This window comes from Alligator mississippiensis, chromosome 1 (genome assembly GCF_030867095.1).
Source record: "Alligator mississippiensis isolate rAllMis1 chromosome 1, rAllMis1, whole genome shotgun sequence".
NCBI classification, from domain to species: domain Eukaryota; kingdom Metazoa; phylum Chordata; order Crocodylia; family Alligatoridae; genus Alligator; species Alligator mississippiensis.
The window spans coordinates 176,247,139-176,274,205 of record NC_081824.1 but is presented as its reverse complement, the minus strand read 5'-3'; the positions used below and the strand labels follow the sequence as shown (position 1 = coordinate 176,274,205).

Sequence of the window (27,067 nt, the reverse complement as noted above, 5' to 3'; positions counted from 1 at the left end):
AGTTTAACTGATTTTAGAGAAATGCCTGGCCCAATTGTTTCTCTGTTAAAGGATGCGGTAGTCCATTTCCTATAGCCTTTAGAGAACTACTACTATCCTCTTAGAAACCAAGGAGTCTGATAACCAGAAATTTGGGGTTTTCATTTCCCATCAAAAAACTGAGAAAACCACAGGTTTCATGGTTTTATTAGAAAAAACACAGATTTTCTCTTTTAGCAGAGAAACCCACGGACTCCCCCCCTTTTGCAAAGAACTCTGCAGGCTGGCTGAGTCTCAGCCTGGAAGAGCTGTTTGAAAAAACAGCAGGAAATCCCCAACCCTGCCTGAAGGGGCAGAGGGGGAAGGATGGAGCCTGCAGTTTTTAGTCAGTCACTAGGCCTAGGTCAGGCTCACTTACCACTTCGCAGGCTCCAGGAGGAAAGTGGGGCTTCCAGAGGGCTGGGGTGGAAGCTAGCTGGGGGCTAAGGGAGTGGGGAGGTGTTGGGGAAATACAAGGAGTGCCTGGCCAGCACTGTCATGTGCAGCTTCCCTTAAGGGCTGCCAGAGCCACTTAGGTTTCATGTGTCCCTGGCCAGGCACTCCAACTGCAAGCACAGAAGTGCTGGGAAATATGTGGAGGGCACAGCCAGCTCCCCATTGCCCCGCTCACCGCCGGAGTGCCTGGCTGGGGGCACATGAAACCAAAGTGGCTCTAGCAGCCCTTAAGGGAAGCCGCACATGGAGGTGCCAGCCAGGAGCAGGGAGATGTGGAGTCAGCTGGGCACTCCACGTTGTTCACTCTCAGGGGGCAAGGGGGACCCATGCCCTCAGGTCTGTGCAGGGGACAGGCTCTGGGCTCAAGCTTCCACCCTGCTTCTCTCCCACAGGCTGCTGTAGCGCTGCAGGCAAGACCCAGCACATCTGGAAACAGCAGGGTCACGCCAGGATACCACCCCCCCCCCCCATCTACCCCCCACTGCTTTGAGTGGCACAGCCCCACGCCGCTTCCCTCAGTGCAGCCCTGCATATAGGAGGCACATCACTGGCGCAGCGCAGAGCAAGCGGCCACTAAGATCCCTGCGCGGCTCCTCTGTCCCCAGCCGCCCTGCTCCCCTCCCCACTGTCCCCAGCTGTGCTGGGTTGAGGAGCTGCACCGGGATCTCGTAGTGGCTGCTTACTCTGTACTGCCCCAGCAATTCGCCGCCTCCACATGGGGTTGCACTGGGGGAAGTGGTAGGTGCGGGAGGGGGGGGGGGGGCGGCAGCAAGGAGATCCCGGCATGGCCCCACTGTTTCCAGCTATGCCGGGTCTTGCCTGCAGGGCTACAGCAGCCCAAAGGAAGGAAGCAGGGCAGGAGCTCAAGCCTGCAGCCTGCCCCCGCACAGATGTAGAGGCGCAGGTTCCCCTTACCCCCTGGGAGTTCGCACTGCCGCCAGGAGCCAGCCCTGTCCCTGCCTAAGTCAGCAGCAGGCAGCTGTGAGGGAGCCAGCTCCGTGCTCCTGCTGCAGCTGCCTTCTGTTGGGGGCAGGGAGCTGTGGACCCAAGTCCCTGGTCCCATAGCTCTGGCAGCTGGGGGCCCCATCTGGTAAGGCAAGGGGGAAGAGGCTGTGGGTGGGGGGCAAGGGGTACAAGCAGGGCTGGGAGGCTGTTGTGGGGGCAAAGAGGGGCGCCAGCAGGGCTAGGAAGGCTGTGGGGGAAAGTGAGGAGCACTAGCAGGGCCAGGGGAGGTGTGTGGGAGGCCTTTAATTTTAATCATGGATTTTGGGGGTTTTATCAGAGAATTTGCAATTTTTTAATCACAGAAAACCAGGATCCCAGATAACTTTACCTGACAACTGGACATCAGCCATTGCTGGCATGGAAAAACCAGTGCCTGAATTCTTTGCACATGAAGCTGTGTCAATTCCGACTAAAAGCTACGAAAAAAGGAGTGCAAAAGAAACGCTGCTGAACATGGTTGCAAATCAGACCTACTCACCACTTAACTTTGCAGGTTTGTGAGTTCCACTCCACAATGTGTTTGTCCTCAGAACAGCTATACAAGCAACCATTGTCCTGGTGCCACCGTATACAGTTTATTTTATTGTCATGACCACCATCCTAAAAAAGAAGCAAAAGCTTTGATTATTAGTGGGCAAGTGAAAGAGGCTTCAGCATATACATTTTCTTGCTATTAAAAATATACAAATAATTTCTGAAGGGCTAATTCACATTTTGGAAACATACGGAGAATTTAGACAAGAGTATTTACCCAGAGAGATGGGCTTTGTCTACCACTTTTTTTCTTGGTGCAAGTGGGAGTGTGTCATGGACACAAGCATACTAGGTTTCTGAATAGGTTTGTAAAGAGGGTGAACTTCACTTGTACTCTGAAGTCACAAAGGGAGAAATCTCCCCTAATCTTCCTCCCAGTGGCAAAACAAGCTACAGACCTTGCTAGTCTTTCTCCTTGGCCACGCAGATCTCAAAGACCACTTGTCCAAGCAAACTGCTAAATGGCTGCCTATATACACAACCTCATGCTGATCACTCTAGACCAGATCAAAGGACTCAGAAAGACATACCAATTATGTCTCTCATCTGTCTGATCAAAATAGCTGCACACTCATAAGCACAGGGAACAAACAGCTTAATGAGCAAAGCAAACTGCTGAACGTCTCACTGTTATCATCAGGATGCCACACACGATAAAGGATGGGAAACTGTTATGACACAAACTAAACAATGGCCAAATCTGAAACCCAAAAGAAAGGATATTTTGAGAGAGGAAGAGAGGAAAGACGAGGAGAAGAACTAGAACTACTACTACAAGTATTTCCAATCTTAGGATTTTAGGGAAGGCTGGTCAATGATCAGTTATCAAATAATTCTGGTGCCAAATATGTCAGAGACATTTCAGTGTGAAACAACATGCACTGATTATGCTTCAAATGAGACCTTCTACTAGAACTTATATCACAAAGATTTTGTTCTACTATAGGTAATAAATGAAACATGCCTAGAAAAAGTTAATCGGACTCCCCCAGGATTATATTAATTTTATATGCAGCTGAAAGGTCAAGCTACGTTTCCTTTATATTTCTCAATTTTCTCTATTTAAGTCAGCACGAGCCTGCTCAGACAGCCAAGAGGAAAACGTCTTCACTGCCAATCAGTAGTAAGCGAAACCAAATGGGTATCATCACAGCAAGGCAGTCTGCTCAAGCAGAGAGGAAAAATTTTAATTTGATACGTGTCAAGACAAAAAATGACTTCTCAGCTATTGTGGTAAGGAATGCTGTTCCAATTCCAATGTCTTAAAAAGAAAGCACATACCAAGTATAATCCATTATTCTGATGCGAAATAAGTACAATGACATGCATGAAGACCCGCCAAGAGCAGGAACCTCTCAGTAAATGCATATTTTTTTATATATATACATTTTCTCACTAACCCAGACACCTACTGCCTCAATGCATAAGTAATAGCATTCAGGAATAGGTTACACAAATATTTCAGGCTACCATTTACACAAATAATTATACATCTTAGATGCTGGTACAATACAAATCTGAATTAAAAAGGCACTGATAAGGAAATGGGAGTTTTGAGTAAAATGGAAAGATGACAGAAGGATGAAATGCCACCTAAGGGGGTAGACTGAAACCATGGAGAGGTCTCACAAGACTTTATGCAGACAGAAAGCCTGACACTTGTTACCGGTGTCAGAAATCTCTGCCCTAGTTGATGGACTTCTTAGAAACCTCGAGGACAGGGTCATTATCACAGGGTCTAACTGAATCCTTACTATCTTCTCCAAGTGAAAAGAATGAACTATGAATGCACATATAACCATAGGATATTATACTAGCTGTATAACAGCAAGTGCTTAACCTACATACAAGCAACCTTATAGACACTGTGCAATCCCAGGTTTCTCCTGCATTCTTGCAGACAAGAATGTAATCATTTAACCATTCAAAACTAAAAATTACATCAAAGTTAACTGATTTTTGAGCAAAAGATGAAAAAGATAGCACACTTAAATCATAAACTTATAAATACTAATGCAGTGTGTAATGCTTACTAGTTTGCTCTGTAAGTCTCCTTTTACTGTGCTGTATAACAAAATACTGCCAACTGCCGTACCAATCGCCAACAGATCCAACTGTTCACCTGCTTCCACAGCTTCAGATTTTCTTTTTTTCCTTTGAGGCCCCTCCTGAAAAGGAAGTGGGAAAAAAAGTAGTTAGCTTGGTCAGCTATCCCAAAAAGCACATCAGGGAACAAACATTTGTTAACTGTGATATAACCAGCACAATTAAAATACGCTAGCTAAAACGATTACAAATCGTATTACAATCAAGCCGAGAGACTTATTTGCATTTCCAGTACAGTACTGTTCAAATCACATGATTGCTGGAATATATTAAGAAGCAACTGAAAAAAACAATTCTGATAGTCTACTGGCAGCATGCTGTTCTGTATGAAAAACCCAAGCTCATTTTCCAGTTTTCACTTTGCTGCCAGACCTAGAGGTGAAGGCCATTACAAGATAGTGCTTCACCCCCAAAGGGGAAGACAGAAACAGTAATGGAATTCATCACTTCTAGAACACTTTTCATTACTCAATAGACTTTCCAAAAAAGAAGTAAGCCCCCACTCTCTCCGGTGGAGAAAGTTTTCCTTATTTGAGACATGGGGCAGAACTAAGACAAAAGGTTAAATGATTTGACCGAGGTCAGAGGGAGCCAGTACACATTACATCTTGGACTATAAGGACAGAGGTTAAGTAATGATGTAAAACAAATTCTAAGGGAAGCTTCATGAAGTCTTCCTTGACAAACAGGGTGGTGATCAAAACAAGGTATGAGGTTATCAAATTAAGTAGAAGAATAGAATTAGTTATGGAATATGTCACACCATTGAGAAAAAAGACACTGCCATCTTCCCAGTTCTGTTCTCAAAGGCTTATGATATTAAGCCTTTGAAAACAGATCACATCCAGATATTTAAGGGGTTTGACAAAACAAAGCAGCCCCAATGCCAGAGGTCAGTAACTGGCCAGAGAGATTTCTTCTATCAGATGCGTTTCATCTAGTAGGGGGGCAGACAACCTTTTCCAGCTCTGAACCAAAATGACCCAACCCCTGAGTCAGGTGGGTGGAAGCTTGTCCCCCAAGATGGTATAGGGAGAGCACCTGCCACTGGGGGTGCACCGATAAAGATTTTCTTGGCTGATACTGATGGCTGATTATTAATCAGCCATATCGTCTGATACCAATCAGATAGCCAAATTACAGGAATGCAGCCAGGTAGAGGGGAGAGCAATGTCCAGCCAGTAAGTCTGTGGGAGAGAGGGAAGGGGTGCGTGCTGTGGGGGGAAAGACCGAGGTCCCCACAGTGAGGAAGGGAGTGGGGCAGGGGCAGATACTGCCCAGCCAGGGCAATGAATGCTACCCCAGAGGCAGCTTGTCGGGGGAGACATTGTGGGGGAGGGGGCAGCAGCTCCCCAGCACTGTGCACACCCCCAGGAAAGGCATGTGTCCCCCAGATTTGTGCGCGGGGTGAGGACAGGCTGCCTGCTGCAGGCTCAGGGCCAGGGGCTATGCCGGCTGCTTCCTGACAGGGTGGGCAGCAACAGCACTGAAAGGGGTAGCTCCAGCTAGAGAATTTTGGGGTAGCTCCAGCTCCCCCCTGCTCCCCCAATCTAGTATGATATACCTAACTACCCTCAGATTTCACTGAAGGAAAAAAATTAAAGTTCTTTTACCTACAACAGCGTAATGTTTCCTCTACAGAACAGGATATCTGCACTAATGAACAACCAGGAAGCCCAAAACAAGACATCTCCTGGGCTTAAAACATGATCAGCAAATTTTGTGAGTCTTAGTGCTCCGCCTACATTAGGTATCCATTACAATAGGTGAGAGGCAGCAAACCCATCATTAATCTGTGCCCAAGCCTACAGCTATGAAAACTGCAGGGCATTTGGAAGCTTGCACCACATTTAAAATACATATGATGTGAAGACAGACATTGGCTGCTTCAAGATCCAGCACTTTAGCTTCTACCCTATAAATATGTTCTAAAGTACTTGGGAATAAAAAGTAATAATTTGTTTTAACTGAAGTGAACATTGTGTAGCACCTTGTAGCACCCATGAAAGGATCCCAAGGCACCCCTGGGTGCTGCAACACCCTGGCTGAGAATCACTGGCCTAAGAGTCTTTTTTTCTGGTACTGTTTCAATTTCCTAATATTGTTTTGCGTGAAAGCAGCTGAGTGCAGATTTTCCCCTTTTCACTGAACAAGACAGTAAACCTGTCTTCCTCACAGAAGCAGCTACCGGCTTATCTAAAAACTCTTCTATCCTCCTTTCACCTCAACGGTTTTTATATTTGGCTCACTGGAAATACTCCAGAACAATGCAACACCATGAGTACAAACAAGCCCCATTGAAGCCCATCCAACTTGTAATATTTCTGATGTCACAGAATGAGTGAGCCAAGAAGTCCTAATGTCTATTCCCAGGGTTTTAAATTACTTTGTATCTATGCTATATTACTCTCAACAGCTCTGGCTAGTGACAGTACCCAGGTATGGGATTCTGGTTTTAAAAGGAGCCACACAAATGATTAATACTGAAAGTACCCCAAAGGAGAGTCACAAAAAAAATCTATAGAATTAAAATATGAACAAAACTTAGGTCCTGAACCTGTTGTTATCACAACGTGGGTAGATCTTCTATTGCCTTTGGTGAGACTGAAAGATCAGGGCCTTGTAAAAGAACACCCATACTTACATGGATTAGACCAGAGAAATTTTGATCCCAAAAAGCAGAAGCTCCTGCAAGGCAGCAATGACCACTGGCTCCCACTGGGGAGCCAGCATTTTATTTTTATTAATTTTTTTTAAGTTGATTTCATGGACAATTGCAGATGTTGTGATTTCCACAAAATCACAAATTAAGTAGGTCCTTGCTGATAAGCATAGCTGGCTTAATGTTTTCTCAGACTGCAGGTGATTGCATTTTATATACGTTATTATTGCTTTCCTATGATTAGTTTAAAGGCAGGTTATGGAAAAGGGACTGTTTTAGAAAAAAAAATATTTCAGGAAGAAAATGCTGTCAGGACAAAAACTTTAGTATTTACATATGCCAAGTACAGACTGAATGGGAGATGTGGGTTCTAAGCAGCAATCACAACACCGGGAATTCCCAGAGCAGGGGGGTTCAGCATCTGACTTGTTTCTACAATCCACCTCAATATTTGCCACTAACACATGGTTTGCATTAAAGTGGCAAGAGTCCAAAACTGACTTTCACTTAACATTGGCCGTAGAGGCCCCTAATAAGCATAGGATTGTTCTTAAAAGCATCAGCCCAAAGCAGCAAGCTTTCCACTGCAAAAGAAACAAAATGACATATCAAGCACCATGTGGAACAGCTCTCACTTTTTTGTCAGTTCTTTCGGTCCAAAAACAAACCACAAAAGTTATAAAGTTATATAAAATGTGTACTGCAAGATATCTAAGATTTTCAACTCCACTGGAAACTATGCCAGGCTTCCAGATAACACTGAAAGTCCCATACACAGATGGGACAAGCCAAGTACTGTTTGATAAAGTTCCAAACACAAGAGGACTGTCTACAAAGAAATCTGAAACTATGTTAGCCCCTCCCCCTAGACTCATCATTTTCACAGTTCTTACTCCAAAACCATTTGGAAAACTTGTGGACATGACACATTGTATCATGTCAAGATATCCAGTTACAAGAATGTTGTGAGGCTGAGTTACACATTATAAAGCAGTCTGATCCTATGTTCCAAGGCAAGCTATGACATGGTGTCCCAGCATGTTTAGGACTGATGAAATGGATGCAATTTCCCCAGTCACTGTAACCACCAAAGGACAAGATAATTTTCAAAAGCAAATCATAGCTAAGCAAGTTAAAGCCCAGGAAAATAAGCCAGCCCTAAACTCCTTGGTCAATTCACTGTCCTTAAGATTACCCAAACAGTAAAAAGGGATATTTTTATCTACTTCAATAATGCTTCACAATTAGTTCAATAAGTATATAACCTTTGTATTTCTATAGCATTTCTACAATAGTTTTCAAGTATTATGATGTGGTTGGCTTCTGCGGATGTTACAGGGGGAAACTCAGCACTTCTAAACAACGTTAAAAAAAAAAAAATGTAAAAAAAAATCCAAACCTCAGTGTGATAGGACCTCACTGAGCTAGGTTTCATGTATTTGGTTTTGCAAGTAGAATAAATTAATACTCAGAAATTCAACAGTAGGAATCTCTAAGTCCTGTGATAATGGCCCAATAAACAGACTCAATTTTATGTACCCCTAACCTACACCATTCTTAAATTATGAAGGAACCCCCCTCTGGCAACCATTTGTTAGCTAGAGAAAGTTGCATGGCAGTCATCTCATATGGGGCTGAACTAGCAGCGTGTAACTACCTTATCCCATTCCTTTCTCCTTAACAGTATTCTTCATTGCAGCCAACAGCAGGCACATGTAAAAATGGCATGCTCCTATATTTGAACCAAGGTGGCTTAAAGGTAAGTTACATATACAGCACAAGTACCTTACATCACTGCTTCTGGGGAAAAAGAGGTATCTGCACTCAGCTGCTTTCACACAAAAGAAGTATTAAGAAATTGAAACAGCACCAGAAAAATGACTCTGAAGCCAGTGAGTCTCTCAATCAGGGTGTTGAGGCACCCTGGGGTGCCTTCAGATCCTTTCCCAATGTTAGTTAACACTGTTAGGTCATCCAAGATAATTCACAAGATAAACTCAGAGATTTAAAATACGAATCCAGTGTTAAAAACATCCTGACCTGTTGTGGTCTTTCTGAGTTCTTTGCAACCGAAGAATGGCTCTAGTATTCTTCTATAGCCAAAAAAAAAACCAAGTGAAAACTAAGAGCTGGCATTTCGCAAGGGGCTGCTCGAGTCAAGCAAGGCTGAGAGCCACCAGTTTAAACAGCCAACCAATGCTTCAAAACTGGACCCTTGCTCTTGGCTTGGAGCCCATTTCAGAGGCTCTTCCACTGGGCCACAAACAGGCACATCCCCACTCCCTAGTGCAGGATACTGCAAGCACTGATGATAAATGGGGCTCTATATCAGGGGCTCTCAACTGTTTTAGACTCAAGGGGTCCCCCCAGGGTAATCTCCAGGGGTCCCTCAAAAAATGCCAGCACTTAGTTTTCACTTTTTTTTTTTTGACACCAGTGAAATAAGAGTAGTTCTGCTGTTGCAAAGGGATGCAGAACACATTCTGTGCCCCAGGCCAGGTCAAATCAGCCAAATCATATCCACCCAGCTGACCCCACCATCCCCCAAACCGCATAGAACCCAAGCCTTGTAAACACATGACGCTCAACCTGCCACTTCAGAAACTCCCAAACCCATGGGGGCAAGCAGGCACCCTGCACAGGGACCCCCAGCAGGCAGCATCCCAGCAGTGTCACTACCCCACTCCCCCACTCAGCCCGTGAGTTTGGGGGGGCCAGGGTGACCCCTCCAACCCCCAACCCCAAGTAAGTGCCAGGACCCCCACAGAGGGCCCCTGTCCCGTGGACAACCAGGTTCCTGACACCCCTCTGCCCACCCAGGCAGCGGGGCGGGGCTCCGCTAACGGCGGGGGAGGTGGGGGGCACGTGCGCGCTCCAACGGGCCGGGAGCCTCGCTCCCGCCCCGCCGTGGGGGGAAGCCCCGCCCCGGCTACGTCACCGCCCCCCCACCCAGGCTGGAACGCGGCCCCCCCCCCGGACGCTGGGGGGAAGGGCGGGGAGCCACGTGCGCCCCGCGGGGCAAGGCCCCGGCTGGCCCCGCCGCTGCCCCGCGCCACGTGCCCCCGCCCCCACAGGCCGGGCGGAGAGGAGCAGGCCCGACCCCCCCCCCGCGCGACCCGGGCGCTACCTTGACGGCCGGCGGGGCCCAGGCCAGGCAGGTGCAGGCGGCGCTGAGGCGGGCGGACGGCGCATACTCGCGGTGCAGGCGGCTGCTGGGCGCGTCCCACACGCGGAGGCGGCCGTCGGGCCCGGACAGCGCGAGCAGGCGGCGGCCGCAGGGCGAGAAGGCGCACGGGGCCCGCGCGGACTCCCCCCAGCCGCCACTACACGCCTCTCCCGCCGCCATGGCGCTCCTCGGCCCTGCCTCTCCGCGCTGCGCTGCGCCAGCCGCCGCGGCCACGTGTTCGCCTCCCGCGCACGCGCACTCAGCCGCTCCGCCCAGCCGGGACTGCCCGGGGGAGGGCGGGGTGTGTGTGTGTGATTGACATGGCGTCGGGAGGTGGGGAGTGTGGAAGGGGGGGTCTGGAAGAGTGGGGGGTGAGGGCGTTCTGAGCTGTGTGTAAGAGACATGCGTGTGCAAGGTGTGGTTTGGGTGTCTATATGGTATGTGTCAGTGGATGGGCTGTGGTTGTGTGATGCACGCACGTGTGGATGGTGTGCCATTGTGTGTGATGTGGGGCGGGGGGCGTATGTTGTGTGTGATGTGGGATTGTGGATGGTGTGTGGTTGTGTCTGTGTGCATGATAAGTGATGTGCGTGATGTGTGGTGTGTGTGTGTGTGTGTGCCTGTGTCCGTGTGGTGCATAGATGTGTGCGTGGTTTGGTTGCGTCTGGAAGTGTGTGTATGTGTCTGTATGGTGCGTGTCATGTGGTTGTGTGTATGCTGCATGGGGTGTGGTTCTGTCTGTGTGGATTTGTGTGGTGTAGTTTGTACTGGTGTAGTGTGTTTGTGTGCCTGTGCCCATGTAGGAGGGTGTTCAAAAAGTATCCAGGCTGATGCTGTAGGAAACAAAGTATTTAATTTACAGTGGGGTTGACTTAATCTCCTTCAAAGTATGCTCCTTCTGCAGCCGCACACTTCTCCCGTTTCTGCCACTGTTGGAAACACCTCTGATAAACAATTCGTGGAATTGCTAAAAGCTGCTCAGTCGCATTTTGTTTTATGGTTTCCACATCACAAAATCTTCCTTTCAAAGTTTTGTTGAGGGAATAGAGAAAAGTCGCATGGGGCCATATCAGGTGACTGTGGAGGCTGCAGCACTTGTGGGATACAGTGTTTGGCTAAACTTTGGCTAAAAATTGCTTCACAAGCTGTGCTGAGTGGGCATGCATGTTGTTGTAGTGAAGCATCCACTTTTCTGGTCATTTTTCAGGTCATTTCATTCCCAAGTCACCAATTAGAATTGAATGACATGAACCAACAGACATTCCAACTTCTTCTGCTAGCTCTCAGACAGTCAATCGCCTATCATTTTGAACCAGACTGCAAACCACTGCCCCATTTTCATCATTTCGTGATGTTGAAGGGCATCCAAAACATTCATCACTTTCGACCGATGATCGTCCTTTAAACCAACGATACCATTCAAAATCTCTTGCACAGCCGTGTTATCACCAAATGCTATTTTAAATAATTCAAATCTTTCACTTGTCATTTTCCCAATTTTCATGCAAAATTTAATGCACACGGGTTGTTCTGGACACTCTGACATAACAAAAGGGGATGCGAGACACAAACAATCTTACTTCAACTGCTGGCCACCAGCATTCCCTTTAAGCTGCATGGCTGCACAGGCACGCTTCTGCCACACTGCCAGGCGCGCCTGCGCAGCCGCGCATGCCACACAGGTTAGAGGGAACGCTGCTGGCCACAGAAAACTGGGGAAGCACCATGAGCTGCAAACCTGTCCAAAGGAGTCCCAACATGCCCAGACATGTCCAGCAAAGCCATGCCCCCCCCCACCCAATACTTTGTATCACAAATACATGTTCAGTCTCCATACTTTTTGAACAGACCTTGTAAGCGAAGAGGGGAGGAAGAGAGACTGTGTGCCCAGGTGTGGGGGGGGGGGGGGAGAAGGAAGGGATTGCAGGGAACATCTGGTGACCAGGGCTTGCTGGGGGCATTTGTAAGTAGAAGGCAGGGTAGATTTGCACTGCATAGACCAGTGATTCCCAACCAGTGTGGAAAACATTTGGTCCTGTTGTAGTGTTTTGGAGTTCTGTAGTAAAAAAAAAAGAGTGAAAGGTAAGAGCAGGCATTTTCTGAGTCCATTGAGGGATGCCTGAAATCTACGGAGTGGTGCCCCGAGTTTAAAAAAGGTTGAGAAACACTGTCATAAACTAACAGAAGTGGATTTATTTACACACACACAAGTTTTCATGGGCTGTAGCTTACTTCAGATGCTGTGAAAGGAGATGCAGAAAGCAGAGTACAATATAAGAAAGAGAAATTTGAATACAAAAGACAAGGTAGGGGGAGGGAAGGAAGGGCAAAGTAGTGCTGGGAGGGACAAGTGTTTGTAAGGCCAGGTCCATGGTAAGAGGCAAAGCTGTGGGGTGTTACGACCTGTGCGCAGGGAGCACTTGCTGCATCCTCCAACCCAGGCCCCAGGGAGCCCAAGCATTGCAGGACCATCAGCTTTCCCTCTCCCAGGGCAGCTCAAGTTGCTGCAAGCAGGAGTGGTAGGAAATAGAAAGCAGGTTGGATGTCAGGAGAAAGATGAGAGCAGTGAGTGAGGTCAGTGAAAATGCAGAGCAGGCTCCCATGGGAATCAGGAGGGTTCCTTTGGTTGAAGTAATTTCAACAACATCACACAGAGGAGTGGAAGGAGTTTTCCTGAGTGCTGGACAGGGCCATCCTTAGGGGGGGCAAAGTGGGGCAACCGCCCCAAACCCCGCATTTTGGGGGGCTCTGTGGAGCCAGACAGAGTCAGTGCTGCCGCTGTTGGCTTCGTGTCCGGCTGCTCAACACCCCCTCCCCTCCACACTGCCAAATCTGCCGCCGGTTTTCTTCAAGTCCAGGGCACACAGGGCTGGGGCCCCACGCAGGCTGATTTGTCCTGGGCCCTGCACCCTGCTTAGGTCATCTCTGGTACTGGATAAGCAAAGTGTCTTTGGTAGTACCTTTTATTGGATGAACCATATATCTGGGAAGGATGTTAGACACACTTTTGGGTACAGGGTGCCCTTCTTCAGATCAGCATTTTGTGCATAAAAGCTTATCTATCATCTCTCCCAGCTATACAGTCAAAGGACATTCATAAGCGCTGACTGGGGGGGGAGGGGGGGGGGCCAACATCATGCTACTGCCCTCACTGCTACTAGGAGTTGGGTCCGGCTGGGATGCAGCCCCATGCCCCACCATTGGCACAGAAATTACACTGCCATCACCACCCCCACTGCTGCCAGGCCCTAACTCCAGCCAAGCTGCAGCCCCATGTCCCTTGCCCCACTGTCAGCACAGAAATCTGGAGGGGTATGTACCCCACATGCGCACCCAACACATTATCTATGTACACTTTTGATCCAATAAAAAATATCACTCAAAAACCCTTGCTTCTCACATATCTCCTGGGCATTGAGGCAGTAACAACACTCCAACCCTACTATGAAACCAGACCAGACACTGAAGCATGTACTATAAAGAAAAATACTGCATTTATGTGGAGGTAGTTTAGACAATTTAGTAGATTTCCCTCTGTAATTTTTATGATTTGCTTTTTCCCATGACTGTTAAGTCAGCGTACTGTTGATTTCACAAACTGCATTATCTGTTAGGCTTAGGTTGTGAAGAATGCTGGGCAATTTTCACTTGGGATCATCATTTAGTATACTGCAAATATTTCTTTTTTAAAGTATTCAGATTCATCAGTAAATTTTCAGGACAAAATGAATATATAACTAGCCTTTTATGTTCTGTTCCCTTCTACATTTCCTTACAGTTACAGTCAGAAGAAGCATAAGAGAAATACTTCCTTAAAAATGTAAACATCTTCATGCCCTCAGCTATTTAATTACTCTTTCCACCTTTAACTGAAATAAGGGGTGGAAGCAAAATTTTTACAAATTACTTCTAAGCAATATTGTCATCCATCTTAAATATTTTTGACTGAAGAGAAGGGCACAAAAAAGTCCAGAAATCTTCTCAATGCAAACTATTTAAAGTTGGAGTTTATAGAATGAATAAATAGCCGCTATGCCCCATCAAATTACAAATTATGCATCTTACATCAAAAAGAAATATTCAAGAGCTATAATATTATTATTTATTACTTGCTTTCTGGCACCTAAAAACATGCTTGCAGCGCATTAAAGAAATACGGGGAAAGACAAGAGATAAAATTGTTATAGGGCTTAAATGCCATTAAAAATCAGTAGGATTTAAGCTTCTAACTACCTATCTCACACTGGAAATGGAAATTAGGTCCCGATACATAAGTTACAGGCTGGGCCTAGGAACATTTTATTCACGGGCTATCCCAGAGGGACAAGAAAGACCATGACTTGATGCAAAATATTGAGTTTCAATAGTGGCAGATCTTGCAGCTCTGTTGCAAATACTGAAGGTATGATATTTTCTCAGTGAATTTACTCACCTATAAACATTATTGCATAAATAGGTTCTACAGACTGACTTACAGGAGGAGGGCTTGCTGTATCCATAAATAGGTTTCAGCCAAGCTAAATGGGCTTCTGCAGAAGAGCCAATGTTAGGCTTTCAACTTTTGTTTTTCAAGTGGGCACAGGCCATCAGGAGATTACCACCATATGCCTTCTTTTAAGTGCCAGTTCTGCAATCAACTTCCTGTGGTCACCTGACATACCTCCTCTCAGAGTGCACTGCAGGATTGGACGTTACAATGTTCGCTTTCTGTTCTGAAAAATACAGATGGAAAGAAACTGCTCCAATTGTACTAAAGCATAAGCAAAAAGCTTTAACTCTTCAAAAAGTTTAGTCAATCCCTAATCTCCAATCTTTTACATTTCCAGACCCTTTTTTCTCTCCCAACAAGTACAGTAAATGGAAATGGTACTGCATTTGACCATTGCTAGCCATTCAATTCATATTTACAAGACATGATCATTTTTTGTATTATATTTAGTAATTTTCAAAAGGCATTAGTTGTAGCAGAATGTAGCAGAATGTAGCAGTATGTTTTGTCAAGGGCCATGCCAGTCAAACAATGCCAATAAAATTAACTTAAAAATAAATTTACATTATGATTTGTTACACAGTCCCCAAAGGTTACTGTAAATTATCTTTGTCTAAGCAAGAAGTTAGATTGGAAAGTTTCATTTTAATACTAATTCCTGAGAACCTTTTATTTTTATTTTATTTATCTGTCTTATGAATAGCAGCAACTACGAGGAAAGTGTTTAACAAATAACACTTAGCATTAATTCAAAACTTTTTGTTCATAATTAATTACAAACATTATTCAGCATCCAGTGAATTTCCACAACAGACTTGTGAATCATTTGTATTCCCTTTTAACAGTTGCCTACAACCCTGAGAGCATGTCTCTGTGGCTTTAAACATTCTTCCCCCTTGAACACCAGGAAGGATTTTGCTCCAGTGCAAAGAGACTGAGGCTTTCTCAAAATCTCATCATTTTTACAAGCATGTCCCTGAACTGTCAATTGATTGTCCACAAACCACACACACACATTAAGATGCACTGAATGTTTTGTAACTCAGCAGTGGCAGTCCCTCAATATGAGGATGATGGTCTTCCATTAGATAGGAAAGTCACTGATGAGTCTGGAAATGACTGAAGAGGCCAATTCAAGATCTGTATGTTCAACTACAGACACAGCAAATTGTTTCAGGGAAAAGTAGTGAGTCCTGGTGATGTCAAGTCACAAATCTTTCCCATTGTCTCTCTTGCTTAACCACCTCCATAGTGAAGCAAGTTTGCTTGAATACTTGATGCCTTTTCCTATTTCATGGTGCCACTGGGGACAATTCAGCGCTCAAGTCTCCCAGGTTTGGATGTTACTATCATGTTTCTTCAGATTGGCCTTCAAGGTGTCCTGGAATCTCATCATTTGCCCATTTCTAGACTATTGGCAAGTTGCAATTTCGGGAGCCAGTTGTCAGGCATCATTATAACATGTCCCACCCAGTGAAGCTGGTACCTTATACACCCAGGTCTGATGCTGTTGGTATTTGTGTAAGCCAGAACCGTGGTGTTCATTCTTCCACCCTTCCAACTGACATGGAGAATGTATTGTAGCTCGTGACAATCGAAGGCTTTCAGGTGTTTCCAGCTGAGAAGTTCAGTTCTATTTCTCCTTTATTAACTAAGTTTACAGCAGTGTGGGGTGGGGACGGTCTCAAGGATCCCCTCACCACCTACTTCCCCACTTTCCTGTGCCCACTGGATCTCCCTTCCAGCCCTACTCCTCTATGATTCTATAATGGAAGAGGCCAGCTCCTGCCTGGTGGCTGAAGTGGACAAACCAGGACTGCAGACATGTCAGGCGCTGCTAAAACATTAGGGAAGAGTCTGCCTCAGGCAGGGGGAGTTGCACTAGACCAGCATTTCTCAACCCATGGGTTGTGACCCAGAAGCACATCACAAGAATATATGAAAGGGTCACATACAAACTTTCAAAACTGAGCAACAAACTTTAACAATGGATTCTCCTTTAAAGGAGAAAAACGTGGGAAACTGTGGCTTTTCCCTCGCAGGCTGGCAGAGTTCCAGTCTCCAAGGGGCTGCTTATACCACACACAAACCCCTTGCCCCACACACCCTCCCCTGCCCCACACACTGTGGGGCTGAGGCCTGGGGGCAGTGGGCAGTGGGTTGGGAGTGATGGGCTCCCAACCTACTGCCCAGTATGGGTCAGGACTAGCCATCAATGTTTACAAATGGGTCCTGATACAGCCGGCCATGAGCCGTCCCTGATGGTTTACACCCCAGGGTACTCAAGCAGCTGGCAAGCATCATAGCTCAGCCCCTGGCACGGATCTTTGAGAACTCCTGGCGCTCTGGTGTAGTGCCCGAAGACTGAAAGAAGGCCAATGTGGTGCCTATCTTCAAGAAAAGGAGGAAAGTAGATCCAGCAAACTACAGGCCCATCAGCCTGACCTCTATCCTGGGGCAGGTCTTGGACAAGATTATCAAAGAAGCCATCCTTAACAGACTAGCTGACTGCAATATCCTGAGGAATACCCAGCACTGGTTTGTTGTGGGTAGGTCTTGCTAGACCAATCTCATTTCCTTTTATGACCAGGTGACCTATCACCTGGACAAGGGGGAAGAGATTGATGTTGTATATCTTGACTTTAAAAAAGCCTTCAATCTGGTATCCCATGATCACCTCTTGGCAAAACTGGCTAACTGTGGCCTTGACCTCACCACGATCCGCTGGCTGGGGAATTGGCTCCGCGGCAGGACCCAGAGGGTGGTGGTTGACGGAAGGCAATCGTCTTGGTGCGCGGTCACCAGTGGGGTCCCTCAAGGCTCTGTCCTAGGGCCTTTAATTTTTAACAACTTCATCAATGATGTGGACATTGGTGTCAGAAGCGGACTGGCCAAGTTTGTTGATGACACCAAACTCTGGGGTAAAGCATCCACACCTGAGGACAGGAGGGTGATCCAGGCAGATCTTGACAGGCTCAGGAAATGGGTGGAGGAGAACCTGATGGTGTTCAACACCGAAAAATGCAAGGTTCTCCACCTTGGGAGGAAAAACCTGCAGCATGCTTATAGGTTCAGCAGTGCTACGCTGGTTAGCACTACAGATGAAGGGGACTTGGGAGTCATGACTGACCACAATATGAACATGAGCCTTCAATGCGATGCTGTGGCTAGTAAAGCAAGCAAAACACTGGCTTGCATCCATCAATGCTTCTCAAGCAAATCCCTGGATGTCATTCTCCTGTTGTACTCGGCCTTGGTGAGGCCACAGCTGGAGTACTGCATCCAGTTTTGGGCTCCACAATTCAAAGGATGTGGCGAAGCTTGAGAGAGTCCTAAGAAGAGCCACGCACATGATCAGAGGTCAGGAAACAGACCTTATGACGACAGGCTGAGAGCCATGGGACTTTTCAGCCTGGAAAACCACAGGCTCAGGGGTGATCTGGTGGCCACCTCTAAGTTTATCAGGGGTGCTCATCAGGATCTGGGGAAATGTCTGTTCACTAGAGCGCCCCAAGGGATGACAAGATCAAACAGTCACAAACTCAGCTGTGACTGATTCAGGCTGGACATAAGGAAGAACTTCTTTACTGTCCGAGCCCCCAAGGTTTGGAACAGACTGCCGCTGGAGGCAGTTCAAGCACCCACGTTGAATGATTTCAAGACACATTTGGTTGCTTATCTTGCTGGGATCCTATGATTCCTGCTGACTTCCGGCCCCTGGGGCAGGGGGCTAGATTCGATGATCCTCTGGGGTCCCCTCCAGCCCAAATATCTATGAAATCTATGAAAAAAGGTTGAGAACCATTGCACTAGATGACTTGTGGAGTCCTTTTCAGCCCTCCTTCTGAGCTATGTAAGGAGAACCTATAGGATTATTTAGTGACTTTAGCAAGGGTTTTGATACCATCTCCTACAACATTCTCTCAGGCAAGCTAAGGAAGTACAGGTTGGATTAATGCACTGCAAGGTGAACAGAAAACTGCCTGGATTGTTGGGCTTAGAGGGTAGTAATCAATGGCTCAATGTCTAGTTGACAGCCAGTATCAAGTGGAGTGCCCCAGGGGTCGGTCCTGGGGCTGGTTTTGTTCAATATCTTGATCAACTACCTAGAAGACGGCATAGAGTGCACGCTCAGCAAATTTGCAGATGACACCAGGATGGAGGGAGAAGTAGATACACTGGATGACAGGGCTAGGATTCATAGTGACCTACACAAATTGGAGGACTGGGCCAAAAGAAATCTCATGAGGTCCTGCACTTAAGACAGAACAATCCCATGTACTGTTACAGTCTGGGGACTGACTGGCTAAGCAATAGTTTTGCAGAAAAGGACCTGGGGGTTAAAGGTCTGTCTGTCTAGCTAATCACATGGGGTGCTTCTACACATGTGCTTTAATGCACATTAGCCTATTTTAATGTACATTAAAGCATCACAAAAATGTGCTCTTTAGCTAATGTGCATTTAAACAGGCTAAGGCACCTTTTCTAGTACCTCGCAGAGGAGGGCATTTTTACATGTGCTGTGGGATGTGGTGCCAGGCACTTTAGTTAGCAAGCTGCGCTTATTAAAAGTGCCCGCGTGTCACGTGTATCAGCATCTCCGCGCTGAAAAAATGGTGGCAGTGTGCTTTGAACTAATGCTCATCAAACATGTTTTATTTCAAAGTGCCCTTGCTGTCACTTTGTCAGCGCAGAGATGCGCTGGGACACTAGTACAGGTGATGTGGAAGGCTGCTAGAACACCTCAGTTTCTGTGTTCCAGCAGTCTACTCCCATACATTGGATGTCCAGCAGGCTGTTCGCACTTGTATAGCAGCCTCGAAGCACAAGATTTAATGCTGGTTACCTAAAGTGCATTACAGCACAAGTGTCGATGTGGTTCTACACACACACACACTAATGGGGAGCGGGGTAGGGGGGTAGAAGGGGAGCAGAGAGTCACACACGCACACACTCTCTCTCTCTCTCTTTCACTCGCGCCGCAGGGGAGCACAGGGCCTGGGCAGGCAGACGCGCGTGTGCAGGCGGCGCACGGAGCGGCCGAAAGGGCGCGCAGAGGGGGCCGGCCGTGGCCGGGTGCCTGGCGGGGCAGGGAGCGGCGGAGGAGGCGGGCCGGCCCCGGCGCCAGGCGGGAGGAGCAGCCACGTGGGCCGCCGCGGTCGGGCCATGCTGCCGCGGGCGGGCTGGGGCCTGCGGGCGCTGCGGGGCGCCTGCTCCGGGCCGGGCCCTGCTGCGGCCCCGGGCGGCGCGGCCTCTCCCCGCGCGGCGGCGCGGCGCCGGGCCCTGTGCTCCCTGCAGCGGCTCCAGGAGCCGGTGCCGGGCGCGGGCGGGCCCGGGGCGCCGGGCGGGGAGCGGCCCCTGCAGGCCGGGGAGCTGGTGCTGGCGGAGCTGCGCAGGAGGCGGCACGGGGAGTTCAGGCGCATGTGCCAGCTGACGGCGCTGGGCCGGCTGAATAGCTGCTGGGGGGTGGTGGAGCACGGCCGCATCCTGGGCAAGCTGCCCGGGCAAATGGTGGCCACGTCCCAGGGCGTGCCCCTGCTGGTGCGCCGCCCGGCGCTGGACGAGTTCGTGCTGCTCATGAAGAGGGGACCCACCATCTCCTATCCCAAGGTGAGGGGCTTGGGCCAGGCTGGGCGCAGCTGGGGCGCAAAAGCAGGTTGCAAAGAGCCTCCGAGGGCTGGAGGCCGTTCACACCCCGGGCCCTGAGGTCTTTTTGGGGGTGCCAGCATGGGTCGGCATGCGCATGCCATGCATGGGAGCACCTCGGAGCTGTTGGATAGGCAGCACCATCCCTAGACTCCTGGCGGTCCCGGGCAGACTCTTAGTATTTGACTCTTAGTATTGGCCCCCCTTCACCAAAGATAATGATAATCGAAAGATTTCCATTTTCAGGCCCCGTTTCTGTCCAGGCCCCAGGCAGTGTTCACCCATGACTGTGTCTGGCCCCGTGAATAGGAACCAGAGTGTGCAAACCATCCTGCCCCGCGTTCTTTGCCAGAGGAGCAGTGCTCTGTTACTTCATCGTCGTCAGGAAACCCAGTGAAAATTGGCCTTTGCTTAACTAGATGCCCTTCCAGTAGGGTTGCCAACCCTCCAGGATTGCCCCGGAGTCTGCAGGAATGAGATGTAAATCTCCGGGAGACTGCCTAGAGTCGCCCAGGAGAGAAATAATAGGGCGTTCACTAAAATGAATATGTTGAATCCAATTTATATAGTGGTGCAGTGGATTTTTAAAGTGTGATAGTAACGAGCGTTTGTCTTCTTGATGTAAAATCCGCTCACCGTAATCCGTAACTGGTACATGCAAGGACGTGGCATGTTCACATTGTGTGTCATGGGAGTGCTGTGTTTGTGGACACCTCTGGGAATAGATTCAGATAGAGCTGGCCACCCTGCATTCCAGCCCGGGGAGCTGGTGGTGCTAGCACAACTCCACAGGAAAACCGACTGGCAGTTCAGGCATTTGTGCTACCCAAGGGCCGTTGGGAGACTGAACAGCAGTGTGGCCTTGGTTCTGAGGAGGGTGCTTCTAGTCTTAAAAAAAAGGCTGAGAACTGCCAGTGTACAGTTTCCCTCAAAAAAAAAACTCTGGAGTTGCTTTAGAGCTGCATTTTCAACACCGGCAGGTCACATTCACCTGCTACCATAATTTTTGGTCGATGGTACTGCCTGCAACTGATGGACACCCAGTGCTGAAATAGCCTGGCACCCTATAGGATGCCAGTGGTTTCGGGCAGAAGGGCAGTTTAGAGGTGGGTACTAGTCTTACTCCTGGCAGGGGAAATGTCACCAAAAGCTTGTGAAACTGGGGCCCACTCCATGGTCAGGGTAGTAGACTGGGCTCTCCGTGAACAGAGAATTAGTAAAATTTACAGTTGGGCGTTTATTTCTGATTATCTGTCTATAGATATAACAATATATTATTTAGCTGCAACCAACAGGCAAATGACCAGCAGGCTCCTTTGGCATGCCAGGCAGTCCTTGTTTGAAATCTTTTCATATTAGAAGTACATGTCCTCTCTGTAATAGAACCTCACTGCTAATTTGGAATATTCCAGCATTTTAAATGTAGGGAAACATCAGTAGAGTTTACTTTCAGGTTGCTTCTTTCACGCTGAAACAAAAGGCACGCAGTGGTTTGGGAGGGAAGGAAGAGGGGAGACATATTTTTATTTTCACCACCACAATTTGCCATTTGCTTTATTAGATTGAGGAGTACTATTCACATAAAAATAAATTCTGTCTTTATGGCCTAGATCACCGTTTCTCAACCTGTGGGTCACAACCCAAAAGTGGGTTGCAAGAATATTTCAAAGGGTCACAAGTTGCAGCAGGGCAGAGGGATGGTGGGAAGGCACCTGCCCCTTCCAGCGGGGGAAAGGGGCAGGGGAGAGCTGCATGGCTGGGCTGGCAGCACTGGGGGACACCAGTATGGCCCTGGGGAGACAAGGGACTGGGGGTTGGGCACTGGCAGGGCCAGGGCGGTGTGGGTCGGAACAGGCCATGGATCTTTGAAAATGGTCCCAGTAGGAAAAAGGTTGAGAACCACTGGCCTAGATCACTGGGTTTTTGTAATCATAAAGATGTTACATGATGTAAAGAAGTAGTCTAACAACTCAGTGTTCGAAGAAACAGTATAAGACCTTGGTTTCTCAACTTAATTGTTTTTACCCATAGGATATTAATGCAATGCTGCTGATGATGGACATCCATCCAGGGGACACCGTGTTGGAAAGTGGTTCTGGGTCTGGTGCAATGAGTTTGTTTTTATCAAGAGCAGGTAAAAAAATCTGTGTGTCAGCAAATCTGGGAGTGTATTTATTACAGAAGCAATATAAACAATTCCAGTATAAGAAGTGGTACTTTTTCATTAATAGGAGCCTGAAGTTACTAGCTTGCTTGTTTTTAGCATTTTAAGATTCATACCTATTATTTATATAGTCTGAAATTCAGAGGGCTACCATATACCCTGTAAACCATTTAAACTGTATTTTGAAGACTTAAATCTTGCACAGGCCTTGTGCTAACCCTCTGGACAGGACTGGATTTCACTCAATTTTTGTCATCACCCTTGCCTTATCTTTCTAGCTTCTTTCTTCATTATTCTTAGGTTGCCCTTTTCTCACTGAACCTATGGTGATTGTTTGTGGGTAGTTAGCTTGAAACACTGAGATCATGATTATAGTGGAGCAGTACATAAAATCCATGTGTTGACTTCACACTGAAATTATTGTTGACATCTTTAACAGAGAACTCAGCAACCGAATGACCCATAAGGTACAGAAATCTTTTATCATGAGTGGTGCTCCCAGCACATTGGCAAGGCAGCATTATGGACAGCTTGGACTGCAATGCCTATTCTCTATCTATGGATAGAAACATTTTAGTCTCATTAATGTTTGCCTGGAATTCTAGATACACAATTCACTTGAAATAAAATGTATATATTTATTTTTTACATAATAGTTTGTTAGGGTGAGGAAGATGAAACAATTCAGGTGAAGCTATTTGTTGTTTACTATGTTACTTTTAACCTGCAAATGGGGATAAGTAAAGAAATAGTAAAAGTAGTGTGTTTTATTTGCTTTAAGTTGGGCCACAAGGACGTGTTATCAGTTATGAAATCAGAAAAGATCACCATGCTGTAGCAAAGAAGAATTACAGGCTCTGGCGTGATGCATGGGTAATAGGACATGTAGAAGAGTGGCCAGATAACGTGGATTTCATTAAGCAAGACATTTTAACAGCTGCTGAGGATATGAAATCTATAACATTTGATGCAGTAAGTCTCTAAAAAGAAACTCCATACCTGACACAATGGGCATTTTTTTTCCTAATTCAACATAAAGTAATTTTCATATCTCTTTCTACCCACTGTGGGATTTCCATGTCTAGGCTGAGTATAAAATGTTAAAGAAACAGTAAAACCTCTCACCTAGCAAAGATGGATAATCCCCATTTTTGTTTGTGAAAAAGCAAGTGTTTGTATGTGATCCAAGTTGAACCTTCAAAAGAAACTGATATTTCTGTATTGTGAACATACTATACTTTTTAATATCTTGTAGGGAAACTTACTTTATTTGCTCTCTTTGGAGAAAAGTAGGACCAGGATGGAAAGTGGACTTTTCTACAGATGAACTAGGTACATATTAACGTAAGGAACAATTACAGAAACTTATTTATGCTATAAAGGCATAAGCACTTTTGTTATATCATCCTGTCTCTGAAAGAAACTTACTGCAGTGCACAGTGAAGTAGTAAAGAGCATTGTCAGCTCTTCTCTCTGCTCTCATCCAAATATTAACATTTTAAAGCACATTTTGTAAACACAATTCTTTGTTTTTAAAATCTTTATTCTGTTAAATTGAAGAAAACTTTTTGTACCCATATTGCTTCTCCACAGAAAGTGGGCAACTGCTTAATACAATAGCTTATTAAATCAGTTTTACTGGACTGACATAAGTCTTTAGATTAAAGGAATAAATAGAGTTTTGTTGACTAGCTCACATGCATGCATGCAGAGTTGCCAGCATCCAAAAGCATATATATCAGACTCAAAATCATGGCTACAAGAAGTTATTATTCCACCCAAAAAATGTAAGTATACATACTCCAATCTTTATCTGCACCTTAAAATGTTTTCAAACTAAGATCTGGGCGGGAAGGAGGGGCAGTTCTTATAGATGGAAGTTTCATGAGTTAAACATCTGAATATATTTTATTGTGTAATGTGATTTTTCATTATAAATACAGTTGAGTATTTCTTAACTTTTTAAAGAAATAGCCAAAAAGCAATACTTTTACATAAAATCTGCTCCAGACTTTAGAGCTGTTGTTTTGCCAGTAATATATAGTTTAATCACTGGAAGGTTTGATACTAATCCAACTTTCATATACATTGGTTAAATATGAATTGCCCGTTTAGGAAAAACTAACAGGTTCATCAACACTTCCTTTGGAATGGGGTAGCAGTGGGCAATTCAACAGTTTAGGGAGTTTGTTTGTTTTTTGAAGACATGGGACTTGAGTCTGCCTAATCTTTTCAGAGACGGGAAGAACATGTAGATTTTATACTGTGCGGAACAACATGTATTCACTCTCACACGCGCACGTGTCATACATTCTCTCTCCATAAATTCATTTTTTTTCTGCTTCTGGTAGCCTGGGGAATGTATATATTTGGATATTTACTTGTGTCAACAAATATCTTTCTTCTGTAGGTAGCTTTGGATATGCTTTGCCCTCAGGCTGCTTTGCCTATTGTGTACCCAAACCTTAAACAGGGTGGTGTATGTGCTGTATATTTAGCAAAGTAAGTGTTAAATTCTGGCATTTTAAAGTTGATTTGACTCGGGCATCACTTAAACAATTGTAATTTTATTAAAGTGTGAAATAAATGTGGATTTTTTATTTTTGAAGTATGTATTTAATTCTTGAGCTGTACTTAGTAAAATTTGCTTTGGACCAAATCCTTTAGCCCTTATTTGAGTAAAGCTGCTTTTGCCTTCAGCAGGAGTTCATCCTGCAGATCCACCAGTTGTTTTTCAATTTATGCTAAGATTTTATGCTAAGTTACAGTAAAACTGAAAGACTTGTATGAACCAAAAAGTGAAGAGCACAGGGAACTTCACAGAATGCAGGCCAGCAGTTTTTATGTAAGGATTTCAATAAAGAAAAATGTTGTATCACTCTATTTTTTGAACTTTAAAAGTATCACACAGGTTATTGAATTGTTGGAAGGAATACGGAGAAGCAAGCTTCCTCTTCTATGTGAACGGATCGTTGAACTTACTCAGAGAGAATGGTTGATACAACCAGCTCGACAGGATAGCAGGCTTGCCCCAAGAGTAGAAGCACAACAAAATATAGATGAGGAACCTCAACAAGATGAAGAATATCTTGTTCAGGAACAAGCTGTCTTTGGAGGCAGTGAAGGTGATGGTATGAAGTTATCTTTAATTATATGCATGTTTTGTAGTCATAGCTGGAGAGTGATACAAGTTTCCCATTTGCCACTTAAGAAGCATTACTTTCACTACACTTCCTTCTTACAGATTGATAGTTCAGAGAATGTCTATCACCATTTTATACTCCCATTTTTTCTCCATCCCCCAACAATTTCCTTTGCATCACTTCAGGTATATATTCATCCTCCATATTTATCAGCCAAAGTTACCACCTTTGTGATGTACTCAAACTCTGTTGACTCCTATAGGAGTCTGCTGGTTTTCTGACTTATTTCCCAAAGCATGGAGAGTGATTACTGTTTCATGACACAGAAATATTACCCCCTGCTTAAGTAGATAAAGACTTGTTGCTAAGATGTGGCTGGCCTGTCAGTGTCGCTTCTTTCTGTGGTCTGAAACTGGTAAATCTGGGTCTCTAACCATGAAATATTAAAAATATATATTTTAAAACATGTTGAAAATGAAGGTATTTGAGGGCTAAAAATGTAATCACATTGCTAGTACTATTTTTGTCTCTTAGACTTGGCCTGTTCTGCTCACCCTCTGTTCTTGCTCTCCTTCCTATGAAAAAGTACAAAAACTACTAAAGCTGAGAGTCTTGGATATGGAGGCCATGATTGGCATTCATGCTCCCTCCTACATGTGAACTGTGATGTTTACAGTCAATATTGACTGGGAAGTGCCTCTATACTTTTTGATTGGCAGCCCTGTTAATAAAGATACAATTTTAAATGCAATAGCTTTTTGATTTTAAAAAACAAAGAATTACAAACTAAATAGCACATTTGGATTTGAAACTCAGTCAGGCTACTCGGCGCATATCTTTAAACTGCTGAATTCAGAGAATTTTGTCTTAGGGATTGTCTATACCACCTCCACAAGTGTTTGGGTGGAGACTGCCTCTTGGTGGCAATCCAAGGCCTGGCACAAAGGCAGTACAGACATGGTCTATGGAAGACTCTTATATTCATGTGTGTTACTGTAGAGCTTTGACTATGGCATATTTTCAAGACTGCTGAGAGTCCAGTAAGAAAAATGGGGTGCTCACTTTTGCTGTAGGTATATGAAAACATCATACAGGCTGTATGAACTAGCTGCTGGTGCAGAGCATCTTGAGAGAAACAGATTATCAAATGAAAGAAAGATGGGATGTTAAGAAAATTAGCATTTAGATACAGATGCTCTGGTCTGATATATATTCTTTGTAACTCAGAAAATAATTGCTTTGTATTGTAATGTAACAGAGTCACTTTCTGAACATGTTGCGGCACTTGGTTCAGTACCTTACATTGCTCGGCCTTACCCTTGGCAAGTTGGTCACACAGGTGAGAAATGTTTGGATCGTACTTTTATAATCTTAAATTTTGTGTAGTACTATTTTTTTAAAGATTTTTTTTATATTTAAATACATAGCTATATTAGACATAATAGAACAACCTAACTTACAATCATTTTCTGTGACTAGCACATTGAGATTGTTGTGGAAATAACATTACTTTTTTTTTTTCTTCCCCTAAACTAGCATTCCTTATCAAACTGAGGAAATTTAACCCAGTACATCCAGACACTGTTCCAGATGATAGTTGGTAATTTAAGTACTGTATTTTACCAAAATAATATTAAATGTTATAAATACCATTTTTGTAGACTTGTACATTTTTTTT

General features: G+C 45.6%; 2 protein-coding genes and 1 non-coding gene across 4 annotated transcripts in view; 1 reads left to right on the top strand and 2 right to left on the bottom strand.

The window, feature by feature from the left end:
* WDR43 (WD repeat domain 43) overlaps positions 1-10,186 on the bottom strand; it is a 36,738-nt gene extending 26,552 nt beyond the window's left edge. Inside the window, exons 1-3 of the mRNA XM_059717184.1 lie at positions 9,909-10,186; positions 4,047-4,181; positions 1,958-2,079 (exon numbers count right to left, since the gene is read on the bottom strand). Of these exons, the coding sequence (XP_059573167.1) occupies positions 1,958-2,079; positions 4,047-4,181; positions 9,909-10,127 (476 nt within the window). The 5' untranslated portion in view covers positions 10,128-10,186. The remainder of the gene's footprint in view (positions 1-1,957; positions 2,080-4,046; positions 4,182-9,908) is intronic.
* LOC132248042 (small nucleolar RNA SNORD53/SNORD92) lies at positions 3,092-3,169 on the bottom strand. Its single transcript, XR_009459397.1, has one exon. It is a non-coding gene; the product is annotated as a small nucleolar RNA SNORD53/SNORD92 (small nucleolar RNA).
* Positions 10,187-19,490: 9,304 nt separating the features above from the next.
* Positions 19,491-27,041, top strand: TRMT61B (tRNA methyltransferase 61B). 2 transcript variants are annotated; one of them, XM_059717171.1, is made up of 7 exons: positions 19,491-20,046; positions 22,114-22,216; positions 23,028-23,218; positions 24,657-24,748; positions 25,148-25,371; positions 26,648-26,728; positions 26,926-27,041. In XM_059717171.1, the coding sequence occupies exons 1-7, from the start codon at positions 19,603-19,605 to the stop codon at positions 26,991-26,993; spliced, it is 1,203 nt and encodes a 400-aa protein (XP_059573154.1). In that variant the 5' UTR covers positions 19,491-19,602; the 3' UTR covers positions 26,994-27,041. The 2 variants fall into 2 exon arrangements, with proteins under 2 accessions (XP_059573154.1, XP_006271865.4); XM_006271803.4 differs by having other exon boundaries at positions 19,494-20,046; positions 25,148-25,377.
* Positions 27,042-27,067: the final 26 nt, after the last annotated feature.

Coding starts and splice junctions, on each gene's coding strand:
- TRMT61B (XM_006271803.4), top strand. CDS start 19,603: ATGCTGCCGCGGGCGGGCTGGGGCCTGCGGGCGCTGCGGGGCGCCTGC. Junction 20,047..22,113: donor CCACCATCTCCTATCCCAAG/GTGAGGGGCTTG, acceptor TTTTACCCATAG/GATATTAATGCAATGCTGCT. Junction 26,729..26,925: donor TTGGCAAGTTGGTCACACAG/GTGAGAAATGTT, acceptor CCCCTAAACTAG/CATTCCTTATCAAACTGAGG.